Below are 20,932 nucleotides of genomic sequence, written 5' to 3' on the forward strand. Positions count from 1 at the left end.
TGGGGTCGTTACTTGGGGAGAGGGCCTCCCCAAAGTCGGGTTGGAACACAAGGAAGAGTCCTTCTCGGATTCCAGAACCAGACGCCATGATCCTCGGCGTCTGGCCCAGACGCCATGGTCCTCAACGTCTGGCCGAGGGCCAGATGCCAGGGTCCCTGGCGTCTGGTCCCTGGCCTCCGCAAAACTTCCTTTTGCACCAACCTAAAGCCCCGTGGGCCTTACCCCTTGGCCCAAACATCATCCTATATACCAATCTTTACCTCCGGACCTTTTTGGAGCTCCTCGTCATGTCGTGATCTCATCCGGAACTCCGAACAACATTCGGTCACCAACATACATAACTCATATAATACTATATCATCAATGAACGTTAAAAGTGCGTACCCTACGGGTTCGAGAATGATGTAGACATGACCAAGATGCTTCTCTGGTCAAGAACCAATAGCAGGACCTGGATGCCCATATTGGCTCCTACATATTCTACGAAGATCTTTATCGGTCGAACCTTTATGACAACATACGTAGTTCCCTTTGTTCATCGGTATGTTACTTGCCCGAGATTCGATCGTCGGTATCCCCATACCTAGTTCAATCTCGTTATCGGCAAGTCTCTTTACTCCTTCAATACATCATCTTGTAACTAACTCCTTAGTCACTTTGCTTGCAAGCTTCTTGTGATGTTGTATTACCGAGAGGGAAAAGAGATACCTTTCTATCATACGGAATGACAAATCCCAATCTCGATCCATGGCAACTCAACAGACACCTTCGGAAATACCTGTAGAGCACCTTTATGATCACCCAGTTACAAAGTGACGTTTGATACACACAAGGCATTCCTCCGGAGTACGGGAGTTGCATGATCTCATGGTCGAAGGAACATGTATTTGACATTAAGAAAGCAGTAGAAATAAACTGAACGATCATATGCTATTCTAACGAATGTGTCTTGTCCATCACATCATTCTCCTAATGATGTGATCCCGTTATCAAACAACAACTCATGTCTCTGATCAGAAAACCTTAACCATTGTTTGATCAACGAGCTAGTCTAGTAGAGGTTACTAGGGACTTGGTATTTGTTTATGTATCCACACATGTATTTAAGTTTCCGATCAGTACAATTATAGCATGAATAATAAACCTTTATCATGATTAAGGAAATATAATAATAACCACTTTATTATTATGCCTCTAGGGCATATTTCGAACATTGCTATAATTGAAGATTAATAAATCAGAAATTTTCTCACAAAAAGGTCTAAGCCCACCTAACCAACCAAGGTTGAGACCTGAATCAGGGCAAATCTTTGCATGAAGTAGGTGGTCTCTGGCCTTACAAACTTCATGGATCCTCCAGAACTCCGAAGTGTCCAGTAATGTCTGATGCAACTCAACACCTCTAGTTTCACTTTTGCAAACATCCAGATCTTGGCACATGAAACAAAGTAAGCCAGTCACATTAAATCATAAAAAAAATCACATGCCAAGGCAATGATACGTCTCCATCGTATCTACTTTTCCAAACACGTTTGCCCTTGTTTTGGACTCTAACTTGCATGATTTGAATGGAACTAACCCGGACTGACGCTATTTTCAGTAGAATTGCCATGGTGTTATTTTTGTGCAGAAATAAAAGTTCTCGGAATGACCTGAAACTTCACGGAGATTATTTTTGGAAATAATAAAAAGTACTGGCGAAAGAATCAAGGCCAGGGGTCCCACACCCTATCCACGAGGGTGGGGGTGCGCCTACCCCCCTGGGCGCGCCCCCTGCCTCGTGGGCCCCCTGGTGCTCCACCGACCTCAACTCCAACTCTATATATTCACGTTCGGGGAGAGAAAAAATCAGAGAGAAGGATCCATCGCGTTTTACGATACGGAGCCGCCGCCAAGCCCTAATCTCTCTCGGGAGGGCTGATTTGGAGTCCATTCGGGGCTCCGGAGAGGGGAATCCGTCGCCATCGTCATCATCAACCATCCTCCATCACCAATTTCATGATGCTCACCGCCGTGCGTGAGTAATTCCATCGTAGGCTTGCTGGACGGTGATGGGTTGGATGAGATTTATCATGTAATCGAGTTAGTTTTGTTAGGGTTTGATCCCTAGTATCCACTATGTTCTGAGATTGATGTTGCTATGACTTTGCTATGCTTAATGCTTGTCACTAGGGCCCGAGTGCCATGATTTCAGATCTGAACCTATTATGTTTTCATGAATATATGTGAGTTCTTGATCCTATCTTGCAAGTCTATAGTCACCTACTATGTGTTATGATCCGGCAACCCCGAAGTGACAATAATCGGGACCACTCCCGGTGATGACCGTAGTTTGAGGAGTTCATGTATTCACTATGTGTTAATGCTTTGGTCCGGTACTCTATTAAAAGGAGGCATTAATATCCCTTAGTTTCCAATAGGACCCCGCTGCCACGGGAGGGTAGGACAAAAGATGTCATGCAAGTTCTTTTCCATAAGCACGTATGACTATATTCGGAATACATGCCTACATTACATTGATGAATTGGAGCTAGTTCTCTGTCACCCTATGTTATAACTATTGCATCCGGCTTAATCATTCATCACCGATCCAATGCCTACGAGCTTTTCACATATTGCTCTTTGCTTAGTTACTTTGTCGTTGCCACTGTTACAATTACTACAAAACTGCCACTGTTACTTTTGCTACTGTTACCGTTACTTCCATACTACTTTGCTACTAAATACTTTGCTGCAGATATTAAGTTATCCAGGTGTGGTTGAATTGACAACTCAACTGCTAATACTTGAGAATATTCTTTGGCTCCCCTTGTGTCGAATCAATAAATTTGGGTTGAATACTCTACCCTCGAAAACTGTTGCGATCCCCTATACTTGTGGGTTATCAAGACTATTTTCTGGCGCCGTTGCCGGGGAGCATAGCTCTATTCTTTGAGTCACTTGGGATTTATATCTGCTGGTCATTATGAGGAACTTGAAAGACGAGAAAACCAAAATTTATCCCTCAACTACAAGGGGAGGTAAGGAACTGCCATCTAGCTCTGCACTTGATTCACCTTCTGTTTTGAGTAAGCTCGCGACACCTAAACCTGCTTCTGCTATTAATTCTGATATGTCGCATGTTATTGATGATGCCACTTCTGCTATGCATGATACTTATGATGAAACTACTTCTATGCTTGATAATACTGTGCCACTAGGTGAATTCCTTGATGAACAACATGCTTGGGCTAGAGAGAATGAAATTATTGAAACTGATAATATCGACGAAAGTGATGATGAAGATTCTCCCCCTAGATATGAATTGCCTGTTGTGCCTGAGGGTTATTCTATGGATGAAGAAACTGCTAGAGACTTTCTTGCTTGCAATGATAGGAGTGATCTTAAGAAATTATTAGTTAAGCTTAAAGAAAAATCTCTGAATGCTAGAATGAAATATGACCCTGCTTATGCTACTTCACCTATCTTTGTTACTGATAAGGATTATGATTTCTCTGTTGATCCTGAGATAATTACTCTGGTTGAATCTGATCCTTTCTATGGATATGAATATGAAACTGTTGTGGCACATCTTACTAAATTAAATGATATAGCCACCCTATTCACTAATGATGAGAAAACTTGTTACTACTATATCCTTAAATTATTTCCGTTCTCATTAAAGGGTGATGCTAAGACATGGTTTAATTCTCTTGATCCTGGTTGTGTGCGTAGTCCCCAGGATATGATTTATTACTTCTCTGCTAAATATTTCCCTGCTCATAAGAAACAAGCTGCTTTAAGGGATATATATAATTTTGTGCAAATTGAAGAAGAGAGTCTCCCACAAGCTTGGGGGAGGCTTCTCCAATTACTTAATGCTTTTCCTGATCATCCTCTCAAGAAAAATGAAATACTTGATATCTTTTATAATGGACTAACCGATGCTTCCAGAGACCACCTGGATAGTTGTGTTGGTTGTGTTTTCAGGGAAAGAACCATTGATGAAGCTGAAATTCTATTGAATAATATGTTGACGAATGAAAATAATTGGACACTCCCTGAACCAACTCCTAAGACAACTCCGAAGAAAAGGGGTATTCTATTTCTCAGTCCTGAAGATATACAAGAGGCAAAGAAATCTATGAAAGAAAAAGGTATAAAAGCTGAAGATGTTAAGAATTTACCTCCTGTTGAAGAAATACATGGCCTTAATTTACCACCTATCAAAGAAATACATGGTCTTGATAACCCTACACAGGTAGCAAAGGTAAATTCTCTCTATAGATATGATAAAGCTGAAATCCCGCCTACTAAGTTTGCTAGCCAATGCTTAGATGAGTTTGATAATTTTATGGTTAAGCAAGAAGATTTCAATGCTTATTTTGGTAGACAATTAAAACGCAATGCTTATATGATTGAACACTTGAGTGATTATATGTCTAGAGTTAAAGGTGAACTTAAACTCATTAGTAAACATGCTTCTATGGTTACCACTCAAGTAGAACAAGTACTTAAAGCTCAGAATGATTTGCTCAATGAATTAAATAATAAGAAGAATGATAATGCTGTTAGAGTTATGACTAGAGGGGGTAAAATGACTCAGGAACCTTTGTATCCTGAGGGCCACCCTAAGAGAATTGAGCAAGATTCTCAGAGAACTAATGTTAATGCACCTAGTCCTTCTAAAAGGAAGAAAAAGAAAAATGATAGGACTTTGCATGCTTCTAGTGAACCTGTTATTGACACACCTGAGAATCCCAATGATATTTCTATTTCTGATGCTGATACACAATCTGGTGATGAACATGAACCTAGTGATAATGTTAATGATGATGTTCATGTTGATGCTCAACCTAGTGATGACAATGATGTAGAGATCGAACCTGCTATTGATCTTGATAACCCACAATCAAAGAATTAACGTTATGATAAGAGAGACTTTGTTGCTAGGAAGCATGGTAAAGAAAGAGAACCATGGGTTCAGAAACCCATGCCTTTTCCTCCCAAACCATCCAAGAAAAAGGATGATGAGGATTTTGAGCGCTTTGCTGAAATGATTAGACCTATCTTTTTGCGTATGCGTTTGACTAATATGCTTAAAATGAATCCTTATGCTAAGTATATGAAGGATATTGTTATAAATAAAAGAAAGATACCGGAAGCTGAAATTTCCACCATGCTTGCTAATTTTACTTTTAAGGGTGGAATACCTAAGAAACTTGGGGATCCAGGAGTACCAACTATACCATGCTCAATTAAAAGAAACTATGTTAGAACTGCTTTATGTGATCTTGGAGCCGGTGTTAGTGTTATGCCTCTCTCTTTATATCGTAGACTTGATTTGAATAAGTTGACACCTACTGAAATATCTTTGCAAATGGCCGATAAAACAACTGCTATACCTGTCGGTATTTGTGAGGACGTGCCTGTTGTGGTCGCAAACGTCACTATTTTAACGGACTTTGTTATTCTTGATATTCCCGAGGACGATAGTATGTCTATTATTCTTGGAAGACCCTTTTTGAATACTGCAGGGGCTGTTATTGATTACAACAAAGGCAATGTCACTTTTCATGTCAATGGTAATGAGCATACGGTACACTTTCCGAGGAAACAACCTCAAGTCCACAGTATCAATTCTATTGGAAAAATTTCAACTATTACTATTGGAGGTTTTGAATTTCCTCTTCCTACTGTCAAAAAGAGATATGATATTCTTATTGTTGGGGATGTGCATATCCCCGTTGAGGTAACATAGTGTTATTCGAAATTTCTCCGGTTCCATGTTATTCGGAATGAGTTTGTTAACAAGACTTGATCAACCTTGTTAGTGGATTCCTTTTGATGAGCATGAGATGGATGAAGTTAGAAGGCACAACCTTCTGTACCCTCCTTTTACTTTCTGTTATTTAGATTAAGTAAAGCAAAATTAGTATATTCTACCAGTTTTCTGATTTATCCGTGCAATCAAAAGTACCCCGAAAATAAAAGTTCTCCAAATGCCCCAAAATTGAAATATGATTTTTTATGGAATATTTGAGAATATCTGGCACTGAGAACACAACAGGGGGAGCAAGCACCTGGCCACGAGGGTCCAGGGTGCGCCAACCCCCCTGGGCAGGCCCCCCTGCCTCGTGGGCCCATGGTGGCTCCCCTCCACTTATTCCAGCCACCACACACCCCTTCTTCCTCCCAAAAAAATCACCAACCAGCTCAAGCACGAGTTCTAGCTCATTTTGCTGCGATTTTCGATCTCCTAGCTCAAAGCTCCACTCACAAAACTGCTTTGGGGGATTGTTCTTCGGTATGTGACTCCTCCAATGGTCCAATTAGTTTTCGTTCTAGTGCTTTGCAAATTTTTGCTGCCTAGGTGACCCTGTTCTTGAGCTTGCATGTCAAATTTATATGGTCCCAAGTAGTTCTAATGCATGATATAGTCTCTAGGCACTTGTGGGAGTAGTTGCTATCAATTTTGTTGAGTTTGGTTCACCTTTATTTGAAGTTACTAATTTTTTAGAAATTTTCAGAAAATGATGAAGAGATTATTGAGGGGCTCTTCAAGCCGAAGCTCGAGGGATAAGCAAAGTGAGGAGGATAAGAGGCCCAAATATAATCTCCCTCGTACCGCGGAAGTTCGGCCATGTGAATGGCCTTGTGATGAGTTCTTAACAGTAGTCGGGATTCATGATGATTTTTATTCTTTGGTTGAGAATGCGGGCCTCACCGACTTCCTCCGCGACCAGCGCGAACAGTATCTCTTACTCACTAATATTTTCGTGCAAAATTTTCATTTCCATGCTAGGAGATCACCACCTTCAGTGGAATTTTATTTATATGATGAGCATAAGGAGATGTCCCTTTCTGATTTCTGCTGGGTTTGTAAGATACCCCTTGCTGGCAGCATAGAGGAACCACATCGCAATGATGTGGAAGGGTTTATTGATATGATTGTTGTAGGGGAAACAAGGAAAGTTTCCGACGCAAGAATTACTAGCATACATTTTCCGGTTCTGCGTTACTTTGCGATATTTGCTAGTAGATGTTTAATTGGTCGCGGAAACTGTGGAAACCTCAGCACCCCTGATATTGTTATTTTGGGCCATGCCTTGTTTCGTGATAACTCCTTTAGCCTAGGTGTTATCGTTGCCAAACGGTTAAGTCTTAACCGCACGAAGGTTTCCATCTTGGGAGGTATCTTCGCCTCGCGTCTCGCTGCACACTTTAACATACCTATTAGGCATTATGAGAAAGAAGAAAAGTTGCTACCTCCTGTTTTTCTAGACTATAAGAGTATGGTAGAACATGATTTTATCGTTAAGAATAGGGAAAAGACGCTTAAGTACAAACTGATATTTGATAAAATTCGCCCTGAGATTATTACTTTACCTGCTCCTTTGTTTGACTTATCTACAGGCAAGTACCTTGTTCAGCCGGAGGCATTTCATGCCTACCAGAACCCCACACCAGCTACAGAGCCAGAGCCAGAACCACAATTTGATCCTTCACGACAGTCTGTTTACCAGTGGGATCCGGAGGAGATTGCCAACCAGTGGCAACCCGAGGCTCCTTCTCAGTGCGACCCCAGCTACAACTTTGATCCATGGGCATAGACCAACTTAGGCCAAAAGCCTAAGCTTGGGGGAGTACGTATTTCTCACTGACATTACATTCATATTCACACACTCATGCTAGTTGTCGGTGCTCATACTTTTTCACTGTAATATCCACGCTAGTTTATTATCCTTTTTATGCTTTCTTCTTGTGTGTTCGAAAAACCTTAAGAAAAATAAAAAAAATTAGTTGTAGCTTTTAGCTAGTTTACTTTTCATATTGTAGTAGTAACTAAAAGAAAAAACCCAAAAAGATTTCCTGTTCTTCTTTTGTTTGTTGGGAGCTTTCCCGTGTGAATAGTTTTATTTCTTTTCTTTTCTTTGGGGGTCGATAGGAGAAGACCATAATGAAAATGTTGAAGTGGCTCTTATATACATTATTGTTGATTTAACCAAGATCCCATATTACCTTGTCTTCTCCTTTGTATTAAATGCTTGCAGATTCCAGCTTAGTCAAAAGCACGTGTACTATTATTATTATTATCATTGTTCGGTCGTGCAAGTGAAAGGCAATTATGACGATATATGATGGACTGATTGAGATGAGAGAAGCTGGTATGAACTCGACCTCTCTTGTCTTTGTAAATATGATTAGTTCATCATTCCTGATTCAGCCTATTATGAAGAAACATATTTGCAATGAAAATTAGAGATTATAGTTGCTTATGCCATGCTTAATTAGCTAGGAGTTTATAATGGTTTATCTTGTGTGCCAACATGCTATTAAAATGGTTGTGATGTGGTATAGTAGGGTGGTATCCTCCTTTGAATGATTCAAGTGGCTTGACTTGGCACATGTTCGCGCATGTAGTTGAAACAAAATCAACATAGCCTCCACGATATTTATGTTCATGGTCAATTATATCCTACTCATGCTTGCACTCAATGTTTATAAATTTTAATGCATGTTCATGACTGTTGTCGCTCTCTAGTTGGTCGCTTCCCAGTCTCTTTCTAGCCTTCACTTGTACTAAGCGGGAATACTGCTTGTGCATCCAATCCCTTAAACCCCAAAGTTATTCCATATGAGTCCACCATACCTTCCTATATGCGGTATCTACCTGCCGTTCCAAGTAAATTTGTATGTGCCAAACTCTAAACCTTCAAATGAAATTCTGTTTTGTATGCTCGAATAGCTCATGTATCAACTAGGGTTGTCTGTATCTTCCATGCTAGGCGGGTTATTCTCAAGAGGAGTGGACTCCGCTCCTCACTCACGAGAAAATGGCTGGTCACCGGGATGCCCAATCCCATGCTTTAAGCAAATCAAATCAAAATAATTGCAAACAAAACTCCCCCAGGATTGTTGTTAGTTGGAGGCACCCGTTGTTTCGGCAAGCCATGGATTGATGCTTGTTGGTGGAGGGGGAGTATAAACTTTACCATTCTGTTTGGGAACCGCCTATAATGTGTGTAGCATGGAAGATATCGAGATCTCTCGGTTGTTATGTTGACAATGAAAGTATGCCGCTCAAAATATTATTCATCTCTATTTCAAAAATCGAGCTCTGGCACCTCTACAAATCCCTGCTTCCCTCTGCGAAGGGCCTATCTATTTACTTTTATGTTGAGTCATCACCCTCTTATTAAAAAGCACCAGCTGGAGAGCACCGCTGTCATTTGCATCCATTACTATTAATTTATATTGAGTATGACTATGACTGGATCTCTTTTACCATGAATTACAATGTTTAGTCAGTCCTTGATCTTCAAAGGTGCTCTGCATTTATGTTTTGCGGTCTCAGAAAGGGCTAGCGAGATACCATCTTGTTATATCATATTATGATTGTTTTGAGAAAGTGTTGTCATCCGAGATTTATTATTATTGCTCGCTAGTTGATTATGCCATTGATATGAGTAAACATGAGACCTAAATGTTATTGTGAATATGGTTAGTCATAATCTTTGCTGAAAACTTGAATGCTGGCTTTACATATTTACAACAACAAGAGCAAACAGAGTTTGTAAAAGTTTTTCTTTATCACTTTCAGTTTATCAACTGAATTGCTTGAGGACAAGCAAAGGTTTAAGCTTCGGGGAGTTGATACGTCTCCGTCGTATCTACTTTTCCAAACACTTTTGCCCTTGTTTTGGACTCTAACTTGCATGATTTGAATGGAACTAACCCGGACTGACGCTGTTTCAGCAGAATTGCCATGGTGTTATTTTTGTGCAGAAATAAAAGTTCTCGGAATGACCTGAAACTTCACGGAGATTATTTTTGGAAATAATAAAAAATACTGGCGAAAGAATCAAGGCCAGGGGGCCCACACCCTGTCCACGAGGGTGGGGGCGCGCCTACCCCCTGGGCGCGCCCCTGCCTTGTGGGCCCCCTGGTGCTCCACCGACCTCAACTCCAACTCTATATATTCACGTTCGGGGAGAAAAAAATCAGAGAGAAGGATTCATTGCGTTTTACGATACGGAGCCGCCGCCAAGCCCTAATCTCTCTCGGGAGGGCTGATCTGGAGTCCGTTCGGGGCTCCGGAGAGGGGAATCCGTCGCCATCGTCATCATCAACCATCCTCCATCACCAATTTCATGATGCTCACCGCCGTGCGTGAGTAATTCCATCGTAGGCTTGCTGGACGGTGATGGGTTGGATGAGATTTATCATGTAATCGAGTTAGTTTGTTAGGGTTTGATCCCTAGTATCCACTATGTTCTGAGATTGATGTTGCTATGACTTTGCTATGCTTAATGCTTGTCACTAGGGCCCGAGTGCCATGATTTCAGATCTGAACCTATTATGTTTTCATGAATATATGTGAGTTCTTGATCCTATCTTGCAAGTCTATAGTCACCTACTATGTGTTATGATCCGGCAACCCCGAAGTGACAATAATCGGGACCACTCCCGGTGATGACCGTAGTTTGAGGAGTTCATGTATTCACTATGTGTTAATGCTTTGGTCCGGTACTCTATTAAAAGGAGGCCTTAATATCCCTTAGTTTCCAATAGGACCCCGCTGCCACGGGAGGGTAGGACAAAAGATGTCATGCAAGTTCTTTTCCATAAGCACGTATGACTATATTCGGAATACATGCCTACATTACATTGATGAATTGGAGCTAGTTCTGTGTCACCCTATGTTATAACTGTTGCATGAATAATCGCATCCGGCTTAATCATTCATCACCTATCCAATGCCTACAAGCTTTTCACATATTGCTCTTTGCTTAGTTACTTTGCCGTTGCCACTGTTACAATTACTACAAAACTACTACCGTTACTTTTGCTACTGTTACCGTTACTTCCATACTACTTTGCTACTAAATACTTTGCTGCAGATATTAAGTTATCCAGGTGTGGTTGAATTGACAACTCAACTGCTAATACTTGAGAATATTCTTTGGCTCCCCTTGTGTCGAATCAATAAACTTGGGTTGAATACTCTACCCTCAAAAACTGTTGCGATCCCTATACTTGTGGGTTATCAGGCAACACAAAATGTTGAGAAAACATTGACCAGTTTAAGAGCTGAATAAATTCAGCAATGAACCATATTAAAATACAACAAAAATTACATGATATGTCCAACTAGATGGTCTAGAGTTAAATGTAAGTGGCATTAGATGCACATGGAGAGAGAAACACACAGAGAGAGAGGGGCTTCTTGCACCATGCCTAAGTACAATTTTATGAAGCAACTATAGGAGATCACCATCATTTCCACTAGGACCCACCATTTCATCTTCTCCGCATCCGACCTCTCTACCCTGAGTGATCTACCCCTGCATAATCTCATCTTCATCTTACTTTTACCGTCTACAGTTAGCTTTTGTTAGTGAGGAATCAGATTTCTCTAAAGGACCCCGTTTCACTCTGCAAGAAACATGTTGGGTTGCGGTGGAGTGTCTGAACTGAGGTGGTGTGTTCGGGCAATAATCCAATATGGAGCGTTGGCCATGCCTTCATTGCAGTTTGTTGATTGGATGCAATAGTTACATCACTGTGCTGATGCAGTGATTCGAAAAGTGGTCAGGTCGCTTACGATGCTTGTTTGCTGGGAATTTCGTTAGAACGGAATAATAGGATCTTCAAGCATAAAGAGCTTCGCGCTAAAGTTACAGTTGTCCGAACTAAAGATAAAGAGGCGATCACTGGATACTTGTTAGAAACCCCATTCCCTTTAGCACCGGTTGAGTCCATTCATTCCTAGGCTTGGGGTGTTAAGCAAAGCTTATGCCCAGTTGCAAACCACTGGTCCTTTTAGTGCGGTTTGGTTGTTTTATCTTTTTAGCTCCTTCAATCCTTTGATCATACAACCGTCAATGTTTTTTTGAGAAAATGGTGGGCGCTTTAACTATTCATATAGAAGAACGGAGTTGTCCAACTTATTAGGTAAAACCAGACGAATATCACATACAAATGGCAAATGGGCCTCACCGACCGCCAAGCGACGAAACCCAAGACAAAATGCAACGCCAAACATGCCGCCCAACCAACACCATGGCCGACGGGGCGAGAAATCAAACCGCTATGGGAGGAGCAGGACTGGGCCACCCCGACACCGATGGTGAAGAGAGTCCGACAACAGACACATCGACCAACACAAATCTGGGGCTGCCACCCCGACATTCACCTAGCTACCATGCCCTGCATAGCCCACTGTCAGAGCATCTCCAATAGGTGTTGTATAATAAGCCGAGACCACTTTTTGACCAAAATAGTGCTCCAATTGGTGCCCTATCTGCATCTTTTACTTCAAATATCACCACCTAAATGGGGCGCCAAGTGTTGCAAATATGCAACACCTAGGCTAGTGTAGTAAAACAAATTCGCTCCTGCAGCCGCGTCATCCCCACCCATCGCATGACAGCCACACCTTTGGTGTGCCACCACCGCCACCAAATTGGCTAATTCTGCACCGTCATCACCACCATCGCCGCCATCCACGCCGATCGAATCCGCTACCGCCCAACCCAAAGCAATGGAATCCAAGACAAAAAGGCAAACACACCGATCCACCATCACCAGCGACGATGGGGAGAAAAACGAAACCGCTAGGGGATGAGGAGGACCCCCCTCCCCCCGCCCTCGACATCGATGGTGAAGAGGCAACCACCTAGCCAACATTCCTTGAATAACCCACCGTCTCTGCAATCCACCACTCGCACGGGCAGACAATCGCAACCCAAACTGCATATAACTTCTGTCTGTAGACCATCAATTTCTTCTTCTTCGATGAAATCTTACTAGCCCTTCTGGCTTCTGCTAACCTAAAAAAACTGATGGGGTATAGCAGGCACATCATGTATAATTTGCAAGGGAACGTTATCATCCTGCCATTCGTCAGGGGGAGCATCCTCGCATCCTCGCGAACCACCCTTGAGCAGTACAATCTCCATCTGATGAATGACAATTTTCAGAAAGCCCCAAAAAAAAGTTGAAGGAAGTGCCATGGCAGTTTCTAAAAACCAGAACCCCCCCCCCCCCCTCCTATTTTTTTCCCGGATACTCGTTTTTCTAGATGTCGGAGATACAACATTGACCGTGGAATCATCTGTGTGGATGTATAAATTGTAAGATTTTTTTTGCGGATACTCGGCCTTTTAGAGATACCGGAGATACTACTAGTATTGACTGTGGAATCATCTGTGTGGGTGTGAATGATCTGTGCAGAACACGTGCATGATTATGTGCGGCAAAACCTCCGGTACAAGACAGGTGGCTCCACCCCGTGCCGTCCACCAGATATTCCGACGGGTTGGTGGGGTATCTCCGTGGAGAGTGGGAAGAACGAGTGGTCGAGGAAGACGGGGTTGGAAGCTGCAGAGCCAGGAGCGGGATGTGGAGAGGGGGAAGAAGACAAGCGGAGGTAGGAGTTACCCGTACGCAAAATGAGTTCGGTAGGAGTGATCTGAACGCAAGAATTTGATGGTGCACCAAGGCCTTCCAGATCAAAACCACCCCCGTCGGTCCTCGCCCTTTACTAGTAGCACCACATCTGTTCCGTCCTCCGCCGAACACGCCTCGGGCACCGAAGCACGCCACCTGGAAGGAGCTCTTCCTCCTCCTCCTCCTCCGCTCTACTGTGCTGCCGTGGCGTGGAGATCCAACCGGAGCTAGACCGACTCCTTTTACTGGTGAGGAACCCTAACTTGCCCCGACTGTTAATTCACAGTGTTTTGTTCTGGCGTTCTTCTTTTTCACGTGAGAAGTCCAGCCCAAGTCATGCTTAAACGAAAGAAAATTTGAGTTCAGCTGAAGTCCCATGCCCAACGCTGGGTCCGCCCCTGCTTGTTCATAGTACAGTACCATTTTCGTGCAAAGAAAATGGTACCAATCTGGTACCGCCTTTTGTCAGAGTAATTAGCATACAATTGGTCATCCGTTAAGAGTTGAATACTCGGATTCAGTTAACTGCTGAACCCAAGTGTTGTTTCGGATCCTTGTTTAGCTTAACTCCACTGGATCTCTCATAGTATATGACAGCAAAAGTATTGCTTTCATTTCTCCGACCATGTACCCCATATAGCCTGTGGAATTCTTCATTCCGGAGCAACTTTGTAAATTTTGTTCGCTCCTCTGTTGCAGAACCAGTGTGCTAGCCACCGAAGCGGCCATGGAAGTGGTTTCTTCCAGCCATTCTTGCTTGGCATTTCATCAAACACCTACCAGTGCTCGGAGGTTTCTGGGTACCGGTGTTGGTCCGCGGCATACCAAGCTTACTCGGCCAAGGAAAAGCGCAGTGCTCTGTGTTGGGAGAGCTTCAAATCCAGGTGATTCAGGAAAGCTTCATGTCAGCCGCAGCTTTGATGTAAGCGATGTCGATGCTGCCCTCCAGGGCATCTCCAAGAAGGCAGGCCAGATCGAGAAAGTGGCGATTCCTGGTCTGCCAGAAGGGCCAGACAGTTCCCAAATCAGCACTGGTTTGTGGGAGTGGAGGCCGAAGCTGACGGTATACTACGAGAAGTCTGGCACCAAGAACAGCAAGGCGCCAGCAGTGCTTTTTCTACCAGGTTTTGGAGTGGGCACGTTCCATTTTGAGAAGCAATTGATGGATCTTGGCCGTGATTACAAGGTGTGGACGATGGATTTTCTGGGACAGGGAATGTCATTGCCGTGTGAAGACCCTGCTCCTAAGGCCATGGCAGGAGAGAAGGATGAGGAATCATATTGGGGTTTTGGACAAGATTCACAACCATGGGCAGATGAATTGGTGTACTCTGTAGACTTGTGGCGTGACCAGGTCCAGCACTTCATTGAAGAGGTACCATTTTGGAATGTTTGTTGTTTCATCCAGTATTGTTTTTGCTAATATGTCTTTCACGTTAACAAATCTTCTTGTGCTTTGCACTCTCTGGAAGTCCTGCGATAATTAGCAAGTTAGTTTTTTTACGGAGCAAGTTAGCTATTTTACCTTCATCATGAGTGGTTGTTGTTAGATCACCAAGTGGTATTTTCTTAGTACTATACATCTATACATAGACTTGTGAAAATGTTGTTATGGTCGGCTGGTTAAGAATCACAAATATCATGTATATTCAAACTCGTCATAGTTGCACAATCGAGCTCTTGCTTACTCGCGAATCTCCCAGTTGGAACACAATGTTATCATCTACTTTGGTGCTTGATGGCTGTGTGCATCGCAATGATGCAGAGGCCAGGGGTCACCCTCCTTTAAAAAAAGAAAATCTTCTTTGGTGCTCACTAATTCTTAATGAAAGCAAAATGATGTATCCTTAACACATCCTGTTTGGTGAATGTTTCATGGTTTTTGGTTATACGATTAAGAACGTTCCTGGGAATATAACTGATCTATGTGGTACAGGTTCAACTTTGCTAGTTGTAAATGTTAATGCGTCTCCCAGGACTGTTATGCCAATCATACAATTTTTTGTTTGTTTTCATACTATTTAGAATCTTCCTATTCGCAGCCAGTTCGGTGACGCATATCTTCAACTGTTGGATTTATGTCTCATTTATCTTATTCTAGGTTTATAACCCTCTTGCAGGTTATCGGTGAGCCAGTTTATATCGTGGGAAACTCTCTTGGAGGTTTTGTTGCTCTATATTTAGCTGCATCCAGTCCACACCTTGTAAAGGGGGTCACATTGCTTAACGCAACGCCATTTTGGGGTTTCCTTCCTAATCCTGCAAGATCTCCTCGTTTGTCAAAGATTTTTCCATGGGCTGGGACATTTCCTCTTCCATCAGTTGTGAGGAAACTTACTGAAACAGTGTATGTGTTACTTATTATGTTTTAGAACATAGACATTTTTCCAATGAGTAATTTTTTATGGGATTCATGTCTTTTGTATAGTATATATGTGCAGGGTTTACCTGAACCTTTAACACGGAAATTTTAGCAATAAGCTGACATCTTCAGCTCTTGCCCCCCCCCCCCCCCCCCCCCACACACACACAGACACAAAAACTTTCTCATATAAACCATGAACTTCTGCCTGGAATTTAGTGTAATTCTCGTACTATTATTTCTCTCCACATACTAGGATATCATGGTAATTATGCGAGATTATAACATCATTAGGATTATGTTTGTTATCCAATATCCATGCATTGGATCCTACAAATTGGATAGCCCATTGATCCCTTTGTGATACAGGTGGCAGAAGATAAGCGACCCAAGAAGTATACAGAAGATACTCAGGCAAGTATATGCTGACCACTCAACAAATGTTGACAAGGTGTTCTCGCGTATTATAGAGACAACAGAACACCCGGCAGCTGCTGCATCATTTGCCTCCATTATGTTTGCTCCAATGGGCCAGATATCCTTTCAGGAGGCACTATCTAGGTGAGATGGAAAGCCCAACCTGATGAATTGCTCTATTGCTTACAAATGTCAGTTTCCACTTTAACACTGATCATCTACAGGTGCCAAAGGCAGGACATTCCCATTTCCCTTATGTATGGGAAAGAAGACCCGTGGGTTACACCTTATTGGGGTATCAGAGTCAAGCAACAGGTGCCAGAAGCACCTTATTATGAAATTAGCCCTGCCGGTCACTGTCCTCATGACGAGGTTCCTGAGGTAACTATTGCCTGCCGTGTGCAAATTATAGCCCCCCTTTGTATTTATACAATATACTCCCATTGATCATTCATATAAAGGTACTAACATATATCTAGAGCAAACTACCATCAGGCTGCAAACGTGCAACTTTAAAATCGACAGTTAACAATCCAAAATTTGAGGAGATCTTTGTTGGACCTGTGCATTGTCCTTCTTTTTTTCAAATTTAAACCTAAAATGAGTTCAAATAAATAAAATATAAAAATATCTTCGTAAATTTTGCCTTTCGTTTTAGAGTAATTATCACAGAACTACGTTTCTTTTGTCAAAACTATACTTTAAGCAACCACTTCAGAACTATAGTTTAAGCAAGCAATTCACATAACTATACTCTGTAAACATAACATTTCACACCTACACTTCTATATTTTACAACGGATTGGACCAATCAGTGGCGGATCCAACCTAATGGGCGAGGGTGGGCCAACAATGTAAATGTTAATATAAATTTATTTTATTCATAATTTTTCAAGAAAAAATCTATGATATAAAGGCTATTGGAAAAATACAGGGTGGCTTCACCCTGTCCACCCTCTTGCTCCTCCACTGGGACCAATAGTGCCCACTAGTCAGCCACGCTAGGAAATTAACAATGATACAATGGTACAATACAAGTCATTTTTTTCGACAAAGACAATACAAGTCATACCAAACAAAAACGTACTCATACCCGAAGCAAGGCACTCCAAGCCTAGCCTCACATGCAATGGATTGCCAACCAGCAGAACAATCTTTGTTCAAGAGAAATCAACAACAAAAGATATTGGAAACCTACATGCAATGAACGAAGCTGACATGGGGGGTTCAACTTACAGTTACGTCAAGGCAAGGCCCGTAGGGGCCACTAGCTTGGAGCGCCAAGCACAGATGAGGATCTGCTGTAGGCAAACACATCTATCTTGTCTGTAATTTATTATTGGATTACTTTCTGATATTAGAAGAAACCTTCAAGATTGTTAGTTAGTTTTCATAATCATCTTGTATGCCCAACCTATTCAACCCTAGGTCATCTTCACATTATCATTCAAGCAAGCGATATTCTCTCTTTATTTGCCTCAGCAGTGGAAACGTTTTAGGCTCATGAACCTGCCCTATTGTGCAACATTGTGTCAAGTTAGAAGTTTAGTAGGCTAAGTCAAGTCTTAGGTATTTCGGTAACCTAATTATCGTGTAAAAAAGATTTAGTTGGTTAAACCCAGCCAAAGCAATCTTTACGTTGTCATGGGTCTTAAGCTGTTAGAAACTACACCATTCGTGAAGTCAAAGCTGTGAAAACCAACTCGGGTTTACATTCATGGCCAGTGAGTCTCGTTTCGATGATGATGATGGCCGCTGAACTTTTGTCTTTGGTCAGGTTATAAACTATTTGCTCCGAGGATGGCTTAAGAATGTGGAGTCTGAGGGTTCAGTTGACCTCCCATTTCTTGAAGATTCCAGCTTTGAAGTACATGGTGTGTCGAAGGAGCTGGAGTTTGTCAGGACAGGGTCCAAGAAATCAGTTAGTGTGCGGCTCTTCGGTTCCCAAATTTCCCTGTGGAGCCATGTGAGCTCATTCTTGAAGCGGCATGCTTCCAACATACAGGTAGTGTCCAGATGATTCGTCCGTAGTTCGTTAGATAGTAGAAGCTTCAATTGTATATTGTATTCATTATTCTTTATGTAAAGTAGTCAGGTTGATGCCTAGATGTACGAAATAGAGACAAGTTCAAATATTTCTAGTGAATGTGAATATGTGTAGTACAGAGTTAGCATTGGGCGTCAAACATCTATCGTGGTTGTATTTTCCTGCTCGGTGAATACCTGTAATTTTTTTTTTGCGAATAGAATACCTGTAAAGTTTGGGGAGAATATCATACCGAAACCAACATTCAGTGAAAACCACGAGGGAAAGATGTTTTGAAGCTTAAAAAAATCTGAAAAAAATACGGGATGTTAAGAGGATGATGCTTTATTGCCACACAAAATTCCGAGTTGAAACACATTACGAGATGTAAGCTATGAAAAAGACAAAATCAGTGTTGAATTTGTCTTTTTCATAGCTCACATATTGTAATGTGTTTCAACTTGAAATTTTGCGTGGCAATAAAACATCACTCTCTTAACATCCCATATATTTTTAGATTTTTTTGAAACTTTAAAAATATGGTTTTCACGAAGTTTTTATTGAATATTGGTTTTCATATGATATTTGTCGGTGCAACAAACCCTGAGTCCGTTGCCCAGACTGCATAGGGACAAGAACAAGATCACAACACTAAGATCAGATTAGAGCATAAGGGATCAGTTCTTCGAAGGACCAACATGCAGATCAAGAGGACCAAGACTAGCCAGAAAGGCAAGATATCGCTAAGGGAAAAAAACCTCCCTTGCCGGGCAGGCGAGCCTGGCAAAGATGGAGTTACCCCCGAAGCAAGCCTTTGGATCGTCCCGACAGGCCTGCCGGGGCTTACGGAGGCAAGCCACTTCACCGCACCACCTCATCATGACGCACGTCGTCGATCAGTGTGGTGTCAAGCTCCAAAGTGACAAAATGGCTGCCATTTGCCACATGGCAGCCACTTCCTACAGAAGATACCTCCAGGCGACACCCGTCCTGAGACGTGTCAAGCAAGCAGGTGCGAAGCTGGCACAGTGCGGCAGGGCCTGCCGGGCGAGCTGTGATGTGACGTTGAGTGGCACATTTATTGTGCTCTGTCAGCCTCTAGAGTTAGGTATGATAGCAATGTTTGCTATCTAATCAGTGCGTAATGACTGATTTGCCACTGTGGTGACCCCTTTATCTATAAAAGGAGGCCCAAGGCAACCGTAGAATGGGTTGGCTAATCCACACCATCACACACTCGTACGTGCGTAGCGTTCTCGCCCCGAGGCAACCCTGCCGGGTAAACATGGTGCGCTCACCACATATTTTCCACCATCAATCCACCAAAGCAGGAGTAGGGTTTTACGCCTCGCGGCGGCCCGAACCTAGGTAAATACTGCCCGTGTGATCTCTGCCGTGTTGTTCCACGCTCTTCCGCTCTTTGTGCAACGTGCCATCCCCCCGCCGAACCAGAAAGGGGCTCTTGGTCCCATAGGTGGCCGTGGTTTCCCACGACATTTTTGGCGCGCCAGGTAAGGGGTCACTTGCGCGAACCCTAAAGCATGAGCAACGCGTCATCTTCATCGCCATCTTCATCATCGACGGCTCCATCGACTATGGCGCCCAAGAAGAAGTCCGGTACCGCAGCTCACCCGTCCACTTCGAAGTCCCCGCCGCCCGCGGCCGCCGACGGCGCGGGGAATGTGGGGGCGCACAAGGATGTGGGCGCTGCAAGGGACGTGGTCGGCGCAGGCGGCATTGTTACCACCTCCCCCGCAGCCGAAGTAGGAGCGGGAGGCACCGGAGAAGAGCAGCATCAACAACATCCCAATAGTCATGCTCCACGAGGTACGAACGAAGGGGTTGTTCCGTCTGTACCTCTTCTCCTCGCCAAAGGGCACAACCGCAGTGGTGGCACCCGGTCTGGGGCGAATCGCCACCCTCCGGCCGCCCCCGCCACGGGCGCGACCGCAGGGCGCGCGCCTCCCCCGGAGCAGGCTGACCCAGCCACTGTGCCCAATGGAGCCACTGGCCCTCAAGCGCCTCCACCGCGTCACCATGCCATCCAAGCGGCTGGTTCGCAACAGCGAAGGCGCGACGCGGTCGTCGCCGGCACCGTTAGAAGCCGGGCGATGATGCGGTCTACGTCATCATCACGAATGCCAAGCACCGCTACGGAGGCCATGGCGCGGGCCCAGCTGCTGTTGAGGTTCCCGCCGGTAGATGATCAGATGGATGAGTGGAGATCCACCATTCAGAGTCTGATTGGCTTTGCCGAGGCTGGGGGCTCGCAGCGAGCTGGCCCGCCACGGCCTCCCCAGGCGACGAAGGCAGCTCGTGCTGCTGGCCGTACGGAAGGGGCCACCCTCACAGTGCAGTCCCCACCACGGCAGTCAGTGCGGGAGCCGCGAAATCAAGAACCCGATGACGTCTCGATGGCCTCTTCAGACCCTTGAGAACGTCAAGGCCAACGGCGAGCCCCGAAGGTCAGGCGGAGGGAAGGTGCGCGCTTCATCGTCTAGCGACACCGCGGCGACCACCGCCGGACTAATGGGTGCGATGGCCCCGACGTCGACGAGCCCGCGCTCGAGGATGGCGGGTGCCTGCCTTTCGAGGTTGGGGTGCCCTACCTTTACTCCTGAGCTGCGGCAAGTCTGTTGGCCGTCCGCTCGCACGTTGAGGCCATAGATACCTGAGAAATATGATGGGAGACT

At 43.8% G+C, this 20,932-nt stretch overlaps 1 protein-coding gene across 1 annotated transcript; it reads left to right on the forward strand.

Annotated features, from left to right (window-relative positions):
* The first annotated feature begins 13,369 nt into the window (after positions 1-13,369).
* LOC123164662 (pheophytinase, chloroplastic) lies at positions 13,370-18,484 on the forward strand. Its single transcript, XM_044582207.1, has 6 exons — positions 13,370-13,682; positions 14,134-14,809; positions 15,555-15,781; positions 16,166-16,357; positions 16,438-16,594; positions 17,991-18,484. The coding sequence occupies exons 2-6, from the start codon at positions 14,162-14,164 to the stop codon at positions 18,231-18,233; spliced, it is 1,467 nt and encodes a 488-aa protein (XP_044438142.1). The 5' UTR covers positions 13,370-13,682; positions 14,134-14,161; the 3' UTR covers positions 18,234-18,484.
* The last annotated feature ends 2,448 nt before the right edge of the window (positions 18,485-20,932 follow it).

The sequence above is a fragment of the Triticum aestivum genome, chromosome 7D, assembly GCF_018294505.1.
Source record: "Triticum aestivum cultivar Chinese Spring chromosome 7D, IWGSC CS RefSeq v2.1, whole genome shotgun sequence".
Taxonomy (NCBI): Eukaryota; Viridiplantae; Streptophyta; class Magnoliopsida; order Poales; family Poaceae; genus Triticum; species Triticum aestivum.

Coding starts and splice junctions, on each gene's coding strand:
- LOC123164662 (XM_044582207.1), top strand. CDS start 14,162: ATGGAAGTGGTTTCTTCCAGCCATTCTTGCTTGGCATTTCATCAAACA. Junction 14,810..15,554: donor TCCAGCACTTCATTGAAGAG/GTACCATTTTGG, acceptor ACCCTCTTGCAG/GTTATCGGTGAGCCAGTTTA. Junction 16,595..17,990: donor CTCATGACGAGGTTCCTGAG/GTAACTATTGCC, acceptor GTCTTTGGTCAG/GTTATAAACTATTTGCTCCG.